Source organism: Artemia franciscana, chromosome 8 (assembly GCF_032884065.1).
Source record: "Artemia franciscana chromosome 8, ASM3288406v1, whole genome shotgun sequence".
Lineage (NCBI taxonomy): Eukaryota > Metazoa > Arthropoda > Branchiopoda > Anostraca > Artemiidae > Artemia > Artemia franciscana.
In genome coordinates, this window is record NC_088870.1 from 8,820,305 (window position 1) to 8,839,340 (window position 19,036).

Here is a 19,036-nt window from a genome sequence, read left to right on the forward strand (position 1 = left end):
GGGTGACATCCGCAAAGACGTAATTACTAGACCTTTCAACTATGCTGAGCAAAGTGGATATATAAAGATTTTGATATTATGTGTTTCAAAAATAACGGGCAAGGGGGGGGGGGGGGGGGGACTTGTTGCGCTGTAATTACTTTTGACTCTCAAAAAGGGCAGTAGAACTTCTTATTACCAATCGAATGAGCTCTTTTGAAGTTTCAAATGAACTCCTTTCGAGTCACAAAGCAAGACATCTGCTGTTACCTTTTCTATAGGCTTCCCAGTCAGTGTTTTCACTTCAACGCTTGGTGCTCTTCACTTGTAGCACATTGATATACTAAGAAGAAAGGGTTGAGAACAGGGCACCAAGACAGAGTCCATGTCTCAAGCACTTCTCTTGCTCTTGGAAGGGGGCGGGAGGGTGACAGCCGCGAAGATGTAATTACTGGACCTTTCAACTATGCTGAGCAAAATGGATATATCAAGATTTTGATATTATGTGTTTCGACGATTAACGAGCATGGGGAGGGGGGGCTGGTTGCACTCTAATCACTTTTGACTCTTAAGAAGGGCAATAGAACTTTTCATTACCAATCGAATAGGCTCCTTTCGAAGTTTCGAATGAACTCCTTTAGAGTCACAAGGTAAGACATCTGCTGTTACCTCTTCTATAGGCTTCCCAATCAGTGTTTTTACTTCAACGCTTGGTGCTAAGTCCAAAAGTTTTGGTTGAAACATACCGATGGAACTGTTGACAGTACAATTTATTGTCTCTACAAAAAAAAGGAATTACACGAAATGTAAGGCAACATATAAATATAAACTATCCATAAATATCTCATGACTGGAATCTACATTATTTGCAGTTTCTTCAAATTTCTAAGCCAAACGACATTAAACGTATTTGGTTGGACTATAAAATTGAATTAATAGGAAAGAAAGCTGCTCTAAGAAGGTTAAAAACCATATAATTAGTAAGATTAAAAAAATTATTCCTCCTAAGCCTAAGAAACATACTACTATTACTAACAACTCGCTGGAGCACAAAGCCACCTGAGGCCGGCATAACAACGCACGCTCTTCCTCCATACCAATCTATTCAAAGCACTCTCTTTACACCCTGCCAAGAACCCTTCCCGTTTAAGGACGACCTGGTTTTCGTACGAACCTAGAAGGTTGGACGACAAGGACAATCCGAAGAGCGTGTCTTAGCTAGCCTATGAAGACGGTGAGACTTACGCATAAGCAACAAGAATGCTTTATTTTTATCTGGGTCAAAATGTTTTAAAGCACCCAATGTCTTTACTCTGCAAAATTCAATGTTGTTTTTTATTTTCAAAACAGTGCAAAGTTAGTATAAACTTAGGCCAATTCTGCAGCCAGAAAAAGATTAATTTTTGTTAGTTTTAAGTTTTAGTTCCGCTCATTAGTTTTATCCAAAGATAAGAAAAAAATATACAACTTCACTTACAAACTGGAATATCAACGTTTGTCACAGCTAGAGATAAACAAGGGTGTACAAAACGAAACTATTTTCTACACCAAAGTTCTGGGCTATTAAACCTCCATGGGGAGAAGTATTGTAAGCTTATTTTCGGCATCCAAATGGGAACTAAAAAAATTTGGTAGAAATATATAAGCCGTAAAGGATTATTCGTTATAGATTACATAATACAAAATAGTATCATAATGCAAAAAGATTATCTTGAATAATTACGCTTCAATAATTGCTTTTGAATAATACGCTCCAAATTCTCCAACAGCTTTATTAAAGAGAAAAAAATAATAAGGACGGATATTTAGAACCAAGATTATAAATTTTTATACTTGTTTCCACTTTAACAGTGTGAAAAAACTCCTTCACCTAGCACCTAGACACGGCCATTAAAAAAACATCCAACTTCCTATTTTTTTTATTTTGCCTTTTTCTATACTTAATTTGGTAAAGATACAGTTTAACCCTCTGTGGAAGAAATACTGTAATAACAACTCACCTCTCTGTGAATGCCTCAATATGCCCCTAGACTACCCATAAAAACTCTTGATTCTTTGGTTAGCATTGTCGTTACTTTTTTTTTTACTTATTTGACTTATTTATTATTATTTGTAGCAAAGTTTGTTATTTAAAAAGAAAAACCTTTAAATTTATTATTTAAAAAGAAATATTAAAAAATAATAAAATGTTATTATTTTAAATGTTATTATTTAATAACAATTTGTTATTTACGGTTATGATCTTATTTTGTCTTATATACTCATTTGTCCATAACATCAAATAATGTCAATTTAAAAAACAAGAAGAGAAACAACAACAAAAAAACTACAAAATCAGCAAACGTGTCTATATAGCCAGTGGACTGTATTCAGGTATTAAGGGGTAATTGCTTGTGAATCTAAGATTCAGCAAAACTTAAAGCAAGAAAACAAATACAAGGAAGTAATAATTTGGTTATTATAGTGTTTTATTAAGAAAAACTATAGCCAAAGCTACCAAAATAAATGTGAAAAGAATTTGCAAAACAACAAAATTAGTGGGTTGACTATTCAGTATAGGCCTTTAACCAGGTAATAGGGGAGGGAGCTAGAAAGCTATTGAGTGGAAGCCAAAATAAAATATTTAAACTTGATTCGAGATTTCGCTTCTAGCCTAGGTATGATAAAACTTCTATTCAGTGGACAACAGATCCAACTGAAACTTTGTAATAAAATGGAAAAAAAAGGAGATCTAAAACACTCTGAATCCGAAACTGACACCCTGAATCTGTTCCAAATTAATTTAGTATCCTACTTAATTTTGTTACTGTACTGTTTCATTCTGAAGATGGGATTGACTGCACTTCTACTAAAACAGAATGCAAAACATAAAAATCAGTGTTGCGTTTGGCATAGGCCTTGGCAGTCATATTATGTGGGAGGGGGGGGGGCACTGAAGCGCTATAAAAAGAAAACAAACATACAAAAATCAATTGATGCAATATTCCCCTTCTTAACTAGTTACGACAACAGTTCCATTCAGGTGACAACAGTTTCCACGAACATACAAGAGAATAAGGAACAATCTAAGAAAATGAGAAAACAAATTGATGCCCATTTAATGTTATATTCTATTAATTGTTGATTGGACGCAAATATCCCATACAAAACTAAATTATTGGCTCCAAATATACTCATTTTCAAATGTTTTATTTTCCCCAAAAAAACTTGTTTTCTTATTAAATAACAACCAACGAAAACAAAAAATCAGACATGCATACTTTTTTTCAGTAGAACACTAAACTAAACTACAAACTTAAAAGGCGGATCTATCCCAATTTTTATAATTTATTAGGGTTTTAAGTTTACTAATATATGAATTGATATTAAAGTCCAAACGAAGTCCCTATTCCAAGGTGTAGCCAAAAGGTATCAACAAGAGTAATACCGTGAATAACTAAATCATATTAATTTACATTCATGACCGTTATTGAATTATTTCTTTATTTGCCCATTTTTTCGTCGATAAAATGCTTGGCTCAAATTTGAATGGAAAACAGACCAATAATTGAATTTTAACAGATTAAAATATTTTTTAATTGATTAAAAAATATTTTAACAGATTAAAAATAAGCATTCAAGGGAAGCTAGGCGTTCCTATAAAAGTTTTTTATCAGATGAAATGATTCTGCCTAGGTTGATTCCATAAAATCATAGAATTTCTAGCTGGCATTTTGGCATGCTCAAATGAATGGTTTATAACATCACTTAAAGAAAAACCTCAAATTTTAGAACTTTTTATAGTCAATTTCTGATAATGTTTTTTTTTTTTTTTTTTTTACATCGATTTTCAAATTACTGCACTTTCGTCAAAGGAACATAATTTTTGTGTGTTTCAGGCCAAGAAACGGAGATCAGCACCGCCGGTAGGGACTGTAAAGTCTAATGCCGTATCCTTTACCTTTACCTTTATTTCTTAAACGTATAAGATTCAAGTACTTTATAGGAAATGATTAAAGATATAGAACACAGACATTTAAAAATAAGAAATTTTAAAGATTTCGCGTCGACGTCAAAACTAATTTAAGCACTAATTTGACTTATTCACTTTTAAACTAAAGAGACAAAAAAATTCTCCATTTCATAAAAAAACAAAAAAAACTAAAATTGCAATCAATTAAACCTTACAAAAAAGAAAACACTGTGCAAAAGGAAGATCCATATATACAAAAAATTTAGTTGGCAAACGTCAAATTCCGCATTTTGCCTCTTTTCTTCCATCGCGACCTCAAACCATTTGTGTACATCGGATTTGAAGCCCCATTCAGAAGAAGCCTAATCAATATTCAAAACAAATCATTAAAAGATCCATGGATCATTGTCCTGCCGAAAAATCTTTTTCTCGTGTTTTAGTTTTCACCCATCAAAACAACATTTTTAGGCATAAAGATGACAAAATTACAAGATTACTGAGATCTTCTGTCAAAAACCCTTTCAAGGACAAGGAGGCGTAGCAAAAAGTTATTCCGGAAGAGGGCAAATATGCAACCACAACTTCTCCAATAGAGTGATTGCCCTTTAGAACAAATCCTGATATTGCTGTCGCGTTTCCCTCCGCGGACGCCTTTCAGATTGCTGATAACAAGAGTTGGTACCATAAACCATCGAATACAGAGTACGATTCAATTGAGTCAAAGGGACTCTAAAGGATCATTCTTTATTTCGACTGGACAATGCTATTTAGGGTAATTCAAGATAAATATATGATTGCTGATTGAAAAGTAGAAATTTCTATGTGCAAAGAAATGACAAATCGAATGAACAGAAATTACAGTGAACAATGAAAACAACATGACATAAATGTAAATCTTTATTAATAAATATGGTGTGGCTGAAACTCAAACTCCTAGAAGGCAATTTTCAAATCCCTACTGTAATCTTAGAAGCAGACTTAGTTTAAATTTACAGATTTAAATCTTTAATCGTGAACTTAAATACGAAAATCACTTTTCATAGTTATTTTCTAGTCACTCTTATGTATATATATACATCATCCTAGTACACACGAACTTTTATAGCTACCTTCATCCTCGCCAGAAAGGGAGTCTGGTTTTGGGGAGCAGGGTTCGAGTTTACATGGCAGTGAAATGCTGGGAAAAGTACCCAATGGATCTTCTTCAAGCTTTGGAGGCCCAAAAGACTTTCCCAAGAGGTCTTCATTGTGAATATCAAACAGCATCTTATTGTCACTTGGTAAAGTATCTTCAGGTTCTAAAAGAATTAATATATATATATATATATATATATATATATATATATATATATATATATATATATATATATATATATAAGTACGTCAGAACAATTACAATGATAAAACAGATGTTAGGGGATAAACAATAAAAGGCTCGACCGATTCCGTTAATTTTTGAATTAGAATGGAATAGTTGTGAGCATCAAGGCATGGCTAATTGTAGAAAAAGCCAAGACAGATAGTCCAATTGAGTGAGAAGCAAACCTGGCATTATTTCCAACCTTTATTAGGATTGTATAAAAAGGAGGTTAGTTCATTTGTTAATAGATGTCTATCTATTATCTGTTCCTGCGTCATTGCTAGGGCAGTAGAACCAAGGTAGATAAGTCATAGAGCTAAGATAGTGATATAAACTATAGTTTTCCAAGTGTTTGGTTAATTTGGCTTGGGTAAATGGTGGGAGTATACGAGTGCCTCTCTTATTGGACCAATACACGGTTTGTTATCTTTTAGCAAGTCATGCCTGCCTAGAGTCTCAGGCAAGTTAACCAAGAATTTAAAATTGACATAGGACTATTAGATTACCTGGAATGAAAGGTAGACAAGGGACGCTTATCTATGGTCTTAGGCAGGTTGAACCAAGAATTTAAATTGAAGCATGAGACCGTGAGACAAAAAAGGGTACAAATAGTTTTTGTACCTCATGGTCAACATTTGGGGACGCAAGTCAAGTTGGGTATTCAGAGCTCTACGAACACTGAATCTTGTGTTTGCAAGGATTGGGGGATTTTCTTTAAAGGGGGGACGTCCATAATAGTCAGAAGTGAGGCACTTCTAACCAAAGTTCGTGGTAAGGATGTGACGTCGTGATTCCAATATAGTAAGTTCAAGTCTAGTCAAAGCTTCATCGTATGTAGTATAAGACGTCCCCAGTGTAATTTTTATTGCTTTTTTGAATACTGTCAATTTTAGAACATTGGTCTTTGGCCAACCCAGGGTGCCACACAGGGCTAGCACATTTTAGGCTGGGTCTTATATAAGAAGAATGAGTTATTTTAAGTTTCTGGATTGATATAGAGAACCGTTCGAAAGGGAGAAAGATTTAAGGAGACAACTACAAGATTTAAATAAGTGGGAACTGTGGCACTTCCATTTAAGGTTATTGTCCAACTACAGACCGAGCAGTTCAACCGGATTTAAATTTCGAACACAAAGTCCATTATTGATAGGGGGTAAAAAAAATTTTTTAGGAGAAGAGCATGGAACTGCTTTTGGGTATACATACGTTGAGTTTAACATTGTCAAGATAACTCTTTAAATTGTTAATGAGTGAGTCAAGTGTGACATCCAAAGTCGTAGCCGTTTGACAAAGGTTAAATAATGTCAAATTATCAGCAAATTTATAAGAATTGTCGAATCTTGTTAAAACATTATTGAAAAAATTAAAAAATGCTAAAAGACCTTATTTAGTCCTTTAGGTGCTCCACAGGAAATCGAGGAAAAACCTGATGAATCCCCGTTAGGGAGGAGTAAACTTTGTTCACTGTGAGACAAAAAACTATTTACCTTACGTAAAACAAAATCTCTGGCACCCCCTTGCGTTATCGATAACTGTCTGATAATCCAAGTTGTCAAAAGCTTTGCTAATATCAGCAAAAACAGCCTCAACGTGTGAACTATTTAACTCAAGATGTTAAGAAATGCGTGGTGCTATGATTGAGCCTAAAGCTAAACTGATTTGGGTTGATTTTACCTTGAATATCGTCAAAGAGGAAATTGTAAATAAAATATGAATTTTTTTTTAAAAAATGGAGAGTTTCAGTGTTGGTCTTCATTCAGAGGGAACTTTAGAGATCTTAGTTTTCGGTATAGGTGTTATAATAGCTCGTTTAAAACACATTGGAAAAATGCCATGTACAAAATACTGGTTAAAAACAGCAGTTAGAGGTATGCTTAAATACTGGGCACACTCAACAAATAACTAGGTACGTAAAATCTCTAAAAGACAAATCACTTGAAAAAATCTCTAAAGTTCAGGAGTAAATATAGCAGTTTTGATCCTTCTTTAGCCCTCTATATCCTTGAATACATATATTTTTTTGTTAATGAAAAATTTCTTCAAAGCATCCCCAAGAACATATCTAAATTACATTTCGTTTGCCACCTCTCCCCTACCTCAGACTCACATTCGTCTGAAATTGCTGACTAAGATATAATATCCTTGCAGTTCCTACAAAATCAACCAAAAGCACTAACTGGTCTGTTACCCTCAAACATATTCAGGAAAACTCAGACTTTTCTGATTTTCACAGTCATAAAATGAACATAAAAATTGACCCAATAATGTGTCTTCTGTAAAAGAAAACGGAGCTCAATAAATCAGAAGACAATAACCGATAACTTTTAGCTTAGCTTCAGATAGTGACACCTAGCAATAGCTCTGAAATTTTTATTGGGTTATCCACTTCCATCTTTATTATAATGCCGGATCCCAGCCCCCCCCCCCTTTATTGGCTTAATTGTGAATAGCAAAAAAGACCAACTTCCATTAGTATTACGAAAGACGATTGTTACAGTTTCCCATGAACCACTACTTATTCTTTCACATAGTGTATATAAATTGGGATTTTTTCTTCCTAAGTTTCCTTTGCAAAGCTTCAGTTTCTTGACGAGTTGGTTGCTCCCCTTTGAGTTCAAGTATCAAGGACAGCAAAAATCAAATCTGGTGTTTTAAATTACTTAATTGGAAAGTTAGGCAACAACATACGTCTTAAAAAAACAATAGGGAAACCCCGAACCTCATTTTAATGAAAAAGAACTCCAAATGCAATCATGCACTTTCAAAACATAGGAGGAGCCAGGTTTGGAAATAAGGAACGTGTTTGAATAACCATCAGAAAATTCACGTAACAAACATGTCGTCATGGAGCTCTAGAGAGTGTTGTTTTCTTGATTGTTGTGGAAAAAAAACCTACCATTAATTGGCGGTAAGCTGAGTGAAAAGAAGAAGTGATCGACTGGGCAACAATGTGCAAGAATGTAACCCCGAAATTTTTATACCAAATGCAGATACGGTAGGAACTGAAAAAAAGGTATATATCATTTAAAAGCTAAATATTTACTTAAGCTATGTATAAATATCGTTATTGTTGTAATTATTCAAGATTAACGCTTCAAGTTAGCCTGTTGGGTAACTCACTTACCTAGAAGAGCATCTTTTTAGAAAGACAGATTATCCATAGAATCTGTATTACTTCTGCTTCAAGTAATCACTTTTATTACTTAATAGTGCGATTATATCAACTTTTTAGTCAGAAGCTATTACGAAAGTCTCCTAAACTCTTGATAGCACTGTTAATAGCACAGGGACCTTGGAGTGCCAACCCGGACCTTAGACCTTGGGAGTACCAACCCGGTTTGAAATAACTTGTTACTGACAAACTTAGAATTACTGAAGAACAAGCTGACTACAACTGACTACAAGAATTAAAAGATTGTCTTGTGTTTAAACTTTGGAAAACGAAAAGCATCGTCAAATTCACCAAATTTTGATTCCGTATATCTCGGAAACACGTTCGGAAACATATGTTCGGCTCGGAAACACGGATGAAACTTTGCATATGAATTCTAACCTTTAATGTTTTGTAACAGCCATGAGAAAAATCATAGAAAATTCTGGTTCCTAGGGACAAATAGACCCAAGATTGAGCCAGGTCGCAAATAATGTTTTGAATTTGATATCCTTGGTACTTTGATGACTTGAGGAGTCTTCCAAAAGCCTCCTAAACTAGTTTCTCCTCTACTTTAGCTTTAGCATGACCTTCTTTTTCCCAAGTGAGATAATGAGCCATGGCTCCATAATTTCCATTCGTTCATCCACTTTCATTATCCACAGAGTGATCATTGCTATTTCGTTTCCTTTTTTCTTCACTTAGACTACTCGCAAAATAGCGAAAAATTAAAAACAATAAAAATCCAAGCTCGAGCGATATAATAACACTTGATGAATATCAATTTTATATAATCCACAACTTGTTCTGTCAGAGTATATATGAGTTTGCGATTTTTTTCTTAAGTTTCCTTTGTGAACCATATATTTCTTTACCGTTTTGTTGCTCCCCAATCAATCAATCATTTTATTCGAACTAAAGCACTATTACAGATGTGAAATGGATATTCGGCTCAAGAAACTCAATTCGTTGTGGAGCACAATATAAAAAAAAAGGAGAATACACACTAGAATAAAAAGAAAGAAAAAAAGCAAGAAAAGAACTTTAACAATTAAGAAGGTTCCTTAAAAATTATTTTCAAAAAGAGGAGAAATATATCATTTCAGAAAAATATATCCAGATGATATATTTATTGAAATATATCATTACAGAATTCCAGAAAAAAGGGGGGGAATAAACAAAGGAGAGAGAAAATTTACAGGGCTAAAACTACGGAAAGACCCTCAAAGAGACTGCATTCGCAGAGAGAGATAGAGGGACATCAGAAGAAATAGAGTTCCATAATAGAATAGATTCATAAACAAGAGATCTCTGAGCTGCTGTTGATGAGCGTTTAGCTAAAGCAAATCTGCGAGAAGTGCAACGCAAACAAGAAGAGTACCTACCTGAGCTAGTCGGTGAAAAAAAATGTTGTAGAAACGGTGGAAGTGTACCTAGAAAAGAAGAATGTGCTAAATAAAGTTTACTTTTACCCACAATGCTATCCCGCGAAGCTATTCCAGCACGATTATAAAGATCAGAAGAAGGGTAAAGCGTAGAAAGAAGAAAAGTAGTCTCACCGCCTTATTTTAGGGACTTTGAAGTGAGAACAGAAGAGATTTGTTAATACCAGCCTAGAAGTAGTTTGTTAGAACAGTCAAGAAGTAGAAACAAAACACACAACCCCTTGTCTTGATTAAATCACACAAACTCTGTGGCATCTGAGATTGCATGCTTAGTATTGAAAGAAGGACGAAAACCAAACTGATAGTTATTTATCTGAGATGTTTCTGAAATCGTCCTAGTACTAAATACAAATGAAGAGAATCTACGATACACTACTTTTCCAACACCCTTAAAGACGATGGGAAGAAGAGGAATAGGTCTATAGCAGGGCTTCTTAAACTATGGGTCGCGACCCCATTTGGGGTCGTGTAGCAAAATTATGGGGTCGCGAGTGATAAAAATACAATTTAAAAAAAAATGTTTTTAACTTGTAAAATTATTGTTATAAAGAAAAATAATAACCATCGTAGATAAATATATCATAAAATCTTCTGGTTCGGAAAGACTGTTTATACCAGCATTTCTATTCCGATCATTATAATATCTTGTATAAATTTACTATGAATCAGAAGATGTTATAGAAATTTATAAAAAATGTAGACTTATTTTTGTCAATCTCTTAAAACCGAAATAATCCTGATGAATATTATCAACAAAATTTTATAAGTGTTATTTCGAAAAAAACTATATAAACATTTCGTTTTATTTTCATTCAGCCATTGTATGATTGTGAACGAAGTGCATTTTATTCCGAATTTGTCAGTTTAATCCTTTCGCGACCGACGGGACCTTACAGTCCCGGCATGTAAAAATCCTTTGGGCGCTTCTTAATTGATTGATGGCACCAGAATTGAACGATGTGCTTCAGGATGCTGTTAAGGTCATAAATTTTATTAAGAACCATGCCCTTAACAGTCGCTTATTTTCAAATATATGTAAGGATACGGATTCCAACTACACAACTTTGTTATTACATGCAGAAGTAAGATGGCTGTCAAGACGCCAAAATTTAAAAAGATTATTGTTATTAAAGGACGAGATCGATATATTTTTAACTGAACGAAAATGTGAATTTGCTGCTTTTTTTCCAAAATGACTTGTGGCTATCCAAGCTGTGTTATTTGTCAGATATTTTTGCGAAACTAATCGATCTTAACTTGTCTCTTCAAGGAAAAAATTGCGATATATTTACTTCATACGATAAAATTGAAAGTTTTTTTTAAGAAGATCAGCATTGGGAAAAGTAGGGTCGAAAAAAATTCGTTTGAAATGTTTTTCAGTGTCGACAATTTTGTAATTGGGAAAATTCATCGTAAAACTTTTATTGCAAAAACTATTGTAGATCACTTAAAAGCGCTAGAAATACAGTTCCGAACATATTTTATATTAAATATTGATTTACAGAAAATAGTTTTGGATTGGCTAAAGTGAGATTGATCATCTGCCACTTAAAGTTCAAGAGGAATTTGCTGAGCTTTCTTGTGATTCAAACTTAAAACTACAATTCCAAAAAAAAAGCTCTTGACTAAATAAAGGATCGGAGCTAGAACTTAATTTCCTACAATCACCGATATGGCGTTAAATGTACTTCTGCCATTCAACACCGCATATTTAAGTGAAGTTACTTTCTCAGCTTTAACACACATTAAGTCCCAATATCGTGCAGTGATAAAAAATGTTGAAGAGGTCTTACGTTCAGCAGTTTCAAACATTACACCAAGATTTGATTTTTTTTATGCAGTAAAAAACAGGCACATCGATCTCATTAAAATTTTTAACGTAAACTTTAATTTAATATTTACCACACAACTACTTGGATATATTCAAGAGATTTAAGACGGTCAGAAACCACTTTTGTTTTTGAAACTATAATAAAAACGTTTCTATAAGATTTTGTGCAAATTTCAATTTCAGATTTTTATACGTTTCAAAATGAATTCTAAATTTATATATTTTCATATGCATATGTATATTGTTACCTAATAAATATTCATCAAAAATATTAATTTATTTTCCTTTTATATTTGTTGGGGTCGTTAAGAAACTCGTAATCATAAATGGGGTAGGGAATTACACAAGTTTAAGAAGCCCAGGTCTATAGATTAAAATTATAGATGATTCACATTTTTATGCAAAAGTACAACATTATGAATTTTGAATAAACAAGGAAAAACGCCAGAAGAAAGAGAAAAGTTAGTTATATGTGTGATGGGGTTAGAAACCAATAAACCAACTTTTTAAGGACATTATTACTCAAACCAAAACCATCAACTAAACTTCTACTTGGAAGCTGAGAAATAGTACTAGAAATTTCAGTATCACTGAATGAGAAAAGGAAAAATACTTTTCTGCTAAGGCAATACTACTTACTCTACTCCGGGGTGGAATGAAAACCGGAGGAAGTGTGGTGAAATACAAATTAAAGGTGCTCGCTGTAGAGTTTCCGTCCAAAATGAATCCATCGGTTTCCCTGCAAAGATATGGGGGGACTGTTTGAGTTGCTTGCGGGAAAAAGCATCATTAACTATTGGCAAAACTTTGCGCAGATTCCCCTTACACTCATCAATTCAATGCTTAAAATACAGCTTTTGGCCGCACGTACAGAAGAAGTAAGCATATTTTACATTGTTGATACATCAAAAGATCATCCTGTAAACTGCAGCCTTGAGCAAAGACGCCTTCATATGTCTAGCATAGTTCAGACCTCTAAACATTCATGGGCTTCCAGGTGTTGAATTCCTTAGCCCCTTTCTCAAAGGAAAATGCCTATGCAACACAGTTTCGATATGGCACGAAAATAAACTAGTTACACCTTCCGCGTCATTTTTTTCATGAACACTAGACTAATCATTTACTCTAAAGATTTAGTATTAAGTTAGAGATTTCTTTATCCATAAAAGTTTCAAGAAAAGACTTGCCTTGCTCATCCACAACTACATCAGCTTTAGGATCAGATAGATGCATTACCAAATGATTTTGGCACGCAAAAAGAAAGTCAAATTTTTCCATACAAATGCGACACTGAAAACTGCCTTGTGCTTGTTTATGCTCATCTTTGATATGCATAACAATTTGTGCACAATCAAACATAGACTTTTCACAGGTTATGCACTCAGCTGAGTACTTAGTCTTTGATGTTGGTTCTGAAACATGTATCTCAAAAGGCCTTGGAATGATTAAAACTGATGTATTGATTAATGATTCGGGTTTAAGTCTTTTAGCAGCTGTTTCTTGTGGTTCAGCGTCATCTGAAATCAGTTTATTATCTATACCACAGTTGTCCTTAGGCAGAAAAATCACCCTTGACTTTCTTCCAGGAAACTTCTTCACAGAGCCTTTTCTCTTTCCATTCTTCTCAGGAGGACTATCATGTTGATCCAATATACTTGCTGAATCCTAAAATGAATCATTTTAAATATAGCAAAATGTAATTATAATATATGTTAAAAGTATTTTAAGGATGGTTACAATCATTGTAAAATATGAACCTGGTTCAAGTGTATTTCCTCTGATTCACAGTTGTCTGCAGTAAGCCTAGTATCTGTGATCAATAGATTATTTTAGATATAGCAAAATTCTTGGGGCTCTCATAGATTGCCAGCAAAGCAATGATCTCAGTTTGTCATATGACTGTGGTAATTTTCACTTATGATAAAATTTCAATACCTATCCTGGTACATTAATGTATTTCTTATAGAACAAAAAAACAGTTAAACGATTTTACCTTTTGACATGGGAGAGCTCAACAAGTAATAGCTGTGGATTACTACAGAGTTAAACTCAAAACGAGCAGAAATTAACATGAATAGGACTGACACCCCCATGCCTACTGTAGACCATAACATAATTTAAACTTCACTGAAAACAAAATACATTTTAAATGTTTTAACTTTAATAAGTCAACAATATTTTACTTTAATTAATTTAAGGGGGGACGTTAGTTGCTCTCCTATCACTTTTGACTCTTAAAAGGGAACTAGAAGAACTTTCAATTTCCAACCAAAAAAAAACCTCCTCTAAAGTTCTTATGATTACTCCTTCCACAAAAACCTTATATATTAACACTGGGCAACTAGCATAACTTATAGCCCTTGCCGTGAGGATTGTTTTGTGACATCCACAAAGACGTAATTATCGGACCTTTCAACTATGCTTAACAAAATGACTATCTCAAAATTTGTATATGATGTGTTTGGTGAAATGACGGGCGTCAAGGGGGGGGGGGAATTGTACTGGTTTCCCTCAAATCCCTTTTGGTTTTTAAAAAGGGCACGAGTACTTTTTATTTCGAATCAAGTAAGCTCATTTCTAAGTTTTGAATGAAGCTCTTTAGAGTCGCAAAGCCTGGCATCAGCTGTTACCTCTTCTATAGCCTTCTCAGGAGGGGTTTTCACTTCAACGCTTGCTGTCAAGTCCAAAAGTGTTGGTTGAAAAACGCCACCGGAACTGTTCACAGTAGAAATTATCATCTCTACAAAAAATACATGAAAAGTAAGCTCATATAATAATTATAAACTATCCATAAGTATTTTATGATTAGAATCTACATTATTAACGATTTCTTCAAATTTCTAAACTAAACGACATTACATAAATTGAATTAAAAAATAAAAAATAAAATTGAATTATAACGAAAGAAAGGTGCTTTAAGTAGTTTACAAATCATATAATTAATAGAATTAGAAGATTGAAAATCTCGTTCCAGAGAAACGTTTAGCAGCTAAACTTGGAAATTTTGAAGGCATGTGGATTTTAGCAAAGCATAAAATACTTATAAAGGTTTTAACAAAAATTTCCCCTTTACAGGTAGAAAGCTAACGATAAGTTTTCTGATTAACAAAGTTGAAACTTCAAAACAAGCTGAAAATCATCTAGTAAAGATGAAACTTAAAACCAACAAAAATTATTGCTCCAAAGCCTAAGCAACATACTAATATTACTAACAACTCACTGTAGCACCAAGGCCACCTGAAGCCAACACAGAAACGCACGCTCTTCCTCTATGCCATTCCCCTTAACTATTTCCTTACGACCTCCCCCCAAGCCATTCAAGGATGATCTGCTTTTTATATTGTCCAAGATATTGGGCGGAAAAGGAAAATCTTTGGCAGTCTGTCATCTTTCATCCGTAGACCACGTCTTAACTAACCTATGAAGTCGGTGAAAATTAGGCAATACTGCACACCAATACAGCAACAATACTGCACTGCACGAACAACTCACTGCAGCACCAAGCCACCTGAGGCCAACACAGAAACGCACACTCTTCCTCTATGCCATTTCCCATTTCCAAATATTTCCCAACGACTTCCTCCCAACCCATTCACGGATGACCTGTTTTTTATATGGTCCAAGATATTTGGCGGAAAAGGGCAATCTTTGGCAGTCTGTCATCTTTCATTCGTAGACCACGTCTTAACTAACCTATGAAGTCGGTAAAAATTAGGCAATACTGCACATCAATACAGCAACAATACTGCACTGCACGAACAACTCACCGCAGCACCAAGCCACCTGAGGCCAACCCAGAAACGCACACTCTTCCTCTATGCCATTTCCCATTTCCCTTAAATATTTCCCAACGACCTCCTCCCAACCCATTCACGGATGACCTGCTTTTTATATGGTCCAAGATATTTGGCGGAAAAGGGCAATCTTTGGCAGTCTGTCATCTTTCATTCGTAGACCACGTCTTAACTAACCTATGAAGTCGGTGAAAATTAGGCAATACTGCACACCAATACAGCAACAATACTGCACTGCACGAACAACTCACTGCAGCACCAAGCCACCTGAGGCCAACACAGAAACGCACACTCTTCCTCTATGCCATTTCCCATTTCCCTTAAATATTTCCCAACGACCTCCTCCCAACCCATTCACGGATGACCTGCTTTTATATGGTCCAAGATATTTGGCGGAAAAGGGCAATCTTTGGCAATCTGTCATCTTTCATTCGTAGACCACACCTTAGCCTACGAAGTCGGTGAAAATTACGCCGGAGTTTGTTCAGTGTTTTCAAAACAGCGCTGATTTTGTATAATCATACGAATATTCTTTAGTCTGAAAAGTGTTAATTTTTGTTGGTTTTTAAGCTTCATCTCTGCTCTTTATTTCTACCTAAAGATAAAAAATATACAACTTTACAATGAACTTGGATCTACTGTTTGTCGTAGCTTGAGATAATTAAGAGTGTACCAATCGAAACAATTTTCAATACCGATATTCGAGGATATTAAACCTGGATATTGAGAAGTATTATAAGCTAATTATCGGCACCCGACTATAAACTAAAAAAAAATGATAGAAATTACTTCTCAGAAACGCATTAATCCGCCCAGGATGTTAAAACAAGAGCTAAGAGCTCATATGGCACTTGTGACGACGTCGGAAGAGCCAAGAGCTCATATGGCATGAGCTCTAGCAAAATTCTATGAATCAATAGATTGATTTAAACGGAAATCAGAGGCTTAATGCCGGGCAGGATTTAAAATAAGGGCTCTGAGACACGAGGTCCTTTTAAATATCAAAATTCATTAAGATCCGATCACCCATTCGTAAGATAGGATACCTCAATCTTCACGTTTTCCAAGATTTCCGGTTTCCCCCTCCCACTCCCCGAATGTTACCAAATCTGGTTGGAATTTAAAATAAGAGCTGTGAAGTACCAAATCCTTCTAAATATCAAATTTCATTAAGATCTGATCACCTATTCGTAAGTTACAAATACCTCATTTTTTCTAATTTTTTCGAATTAACCCCCCCCAACTCCCCCAAATAGAGCGGATCAGGTACAGATATTTCAGTCACGTATCTTGGACTTGTGCTTATTCTTCTCACCAAGTTTCATCCTGATGTCTCCACTCTAAGCCTTTTCCAAGATTCCCTCCCTCCAATTCCCCCAATGACACTGGATGCAGTCGAGATTTAAAATAAGAGATCTGAGTTAGGAGGTCCTTCTAAATATAAAATTTCATTAAAATCCGATCCCTTCTTCGTAAGTTAACAATATCTCATTTTTTCTAATTTTTTGGAATTAACCATCCCCCCCCCATTCCCTCAAAGAGAACGGATCCGTTCCGGTTATGTCAATCACGTATCTATGACTTGTGCAAATTTTTCCCACCAAGTTTCATCCCGATCCCTCCACTCTAAGTGTTTTCCCAGATTTTAGGCATCCCCCTCCAACTCCCCCCAATGTCAGCAGATCCGGTTAGGATTTAAAATAAGAGCTCTTAGACACAATATCCTTTTAAACATCAAATTTCATCAAGATCCAATAACCCATTTGTAAGTTAAAAATACTTCATTTTTTTTAATTCTTCCGAATTAACTGTCAATCCTCACCCCCACCCCCGGATGGTCGAATCGGGGAAAAGACTATTTATAATTTAATCTGGTCTGGTCCCTGATACGCCTGCCAAATTTCATCATCCTAGTTTATCTGGAAGTGCCTAAACTAGCAAAACCGGGACCGACAGACAGACCGAGTTTTTTTAACTGCAAGTAAGGAGCGACATTAAAACTTAAATGAACAGAAATTATTCCATAGATGAAAGAGGTTGTCCCCTACTGAGCGCCCCGTCGAGATTCAAAGTATTTGTGAATGTGTCAATTTTCACGGACAAAAGTGCTGCCACGAGTTGAACTATTAATTTTGTTTATTTATTTTCATAGTTCAATGTGGCAACACTGACAAAAATATTGTATTTTTTTCATATAGATGAAGAACCAAATGTGCATGTTTTTTTTTTTTTTTTTAATAAAACATACTACTTTTTGGGTCATTTTGCATTCAAGGGTTACCTTTAATTTCTACTTTTATTTTAGTCCTATTTTTATTTTATTATAATTCTATTTCTATTTTATTTAATTTCTATTTAATCTCTAACCTAGGTATGATAACACTTCTATTGAGTGGACAGCAGATTTAACTTAAACTTCTGGAATGAAAAGGAAAAAACTGATATCTAAAACACACTGAATCAAAAACTGACACCCTTAATCTGTTTCGAAATAATTTATTATTCTATATAATTTTGTTACTGTACTGCTTTGTTCAGACGACGGGATTGACTGCACCAGCGTTCCGTTTGGAATAGGCCTTGGCCCTAATATTATGTGGGGGGGGATGAAGCGCTATAAAGTGAAAGCAAACATACAAAAATCAATTGATGCAATATTTCCCTTCTTAACTGGTTAAATAGTTCCATTCACATGCCAATAGTTTCCACGAACATACTAGTTTCACCGAAGAAGTAGGAAATTTGGACATAATTGAACTAAAGCAATAATAAAAAAATACACCTAATTTTTTAATATCATCGCTGCTTCACCTAAAGGTTGCATCTGACACCTTTTTCAACCCTATCTCCCCATGAAATTTTTGTCCGACTGACAAAAATGTATTTGAACAAATTTCGACATGCTTTTATGTTTTTTATACCCCCTCCCCCTTCGGAACAAAATCTTGGATATGTCCTTGTCTGATATTTTTCAATTTTTTAAATTATTGCCAAACAACCCCTTGCTGAGTTGCTCTGAAAAGAGGGATTAACAGTGCATTAATATTCAATCGCACCTCCACCCTCTTGATCAAAGTTACCTTGACGATTGTGCCTTTGAGAACATTTTAGCAAACGTTTTTTGACCTTTATCTTGAACGGGTAAAAATGTCAGCTACGAAATTCAGGCATGACAATGACAATATGACACTGACGTAAAACCTCCCTTTCTTTTTCCCAGAGTCTCGAAGGGGGAGGGGGGAGTAATTTCCCGTGGATTCTTACAAATACCCTTTTATGATATCTTCCTTGAAGAACTGAAAAAAAAAACAGAACCCTCCTAGATTTTGAAAAAAAAATATATTTTTAGCTTCATTTTCTTTTCTTTTTAATCGAAACAATTCTTATCCCTTCCTACATTTTTGAAAACTGACATCCGTTATGCAGACGTATATTCATAAATATTAGAGAGTTAACTAAAGTGATATATTTCGTCATTTGGGGGGGGGTAATTCATTTTCTAAAGCCTAAACTTGAATTGCGTT

The 19,036-nt window shown here is 34.7% G+C and overlaps 1 protein-coding gene across 7 annotated transcripts in view; it reads right to left on the bottom strand.

Moving 5' to 3' along the window:
- Nucleotides 1-19,036, bottom strand: part of LOC136029943 (uncharacterized) — a 45,812-nt gene that overhangs the window by 16,535 nt on the left and 10,241 nt on the right. For 3 of the 7 annotated variants that reach the window (XM_065708483.1, XM_065708478.1, XM_065708479.1), the window contains 5 exons: nt 14,349-14,458; nt 12,906-13,383; nt 9,828-9,875; nt 5,041-5,229; nt 577-758 (listed from right to left, as the gene is read on the bottom strand). In XM_065708483.1, the coding sequence (XP_065564555.1) occupies nt 577-758; nt 5,041-5,229; nt 9,828-9,875; nt 12,906-13,383; nt 14,349-14,458 (1,007 nt within the window). The remainder of the gene's footprint in view (nt 1-576; nt 759-5,040; nt 5,230-9,827; nt 9,876-12,905; nt 13,384-14,348; nt 14,459-19,036) is intronic. The other 4 variants (XM_065708485.1, XM_065708481.1, XM_065708484.1 and 1 more) reach the window with 2 other exon arrangements.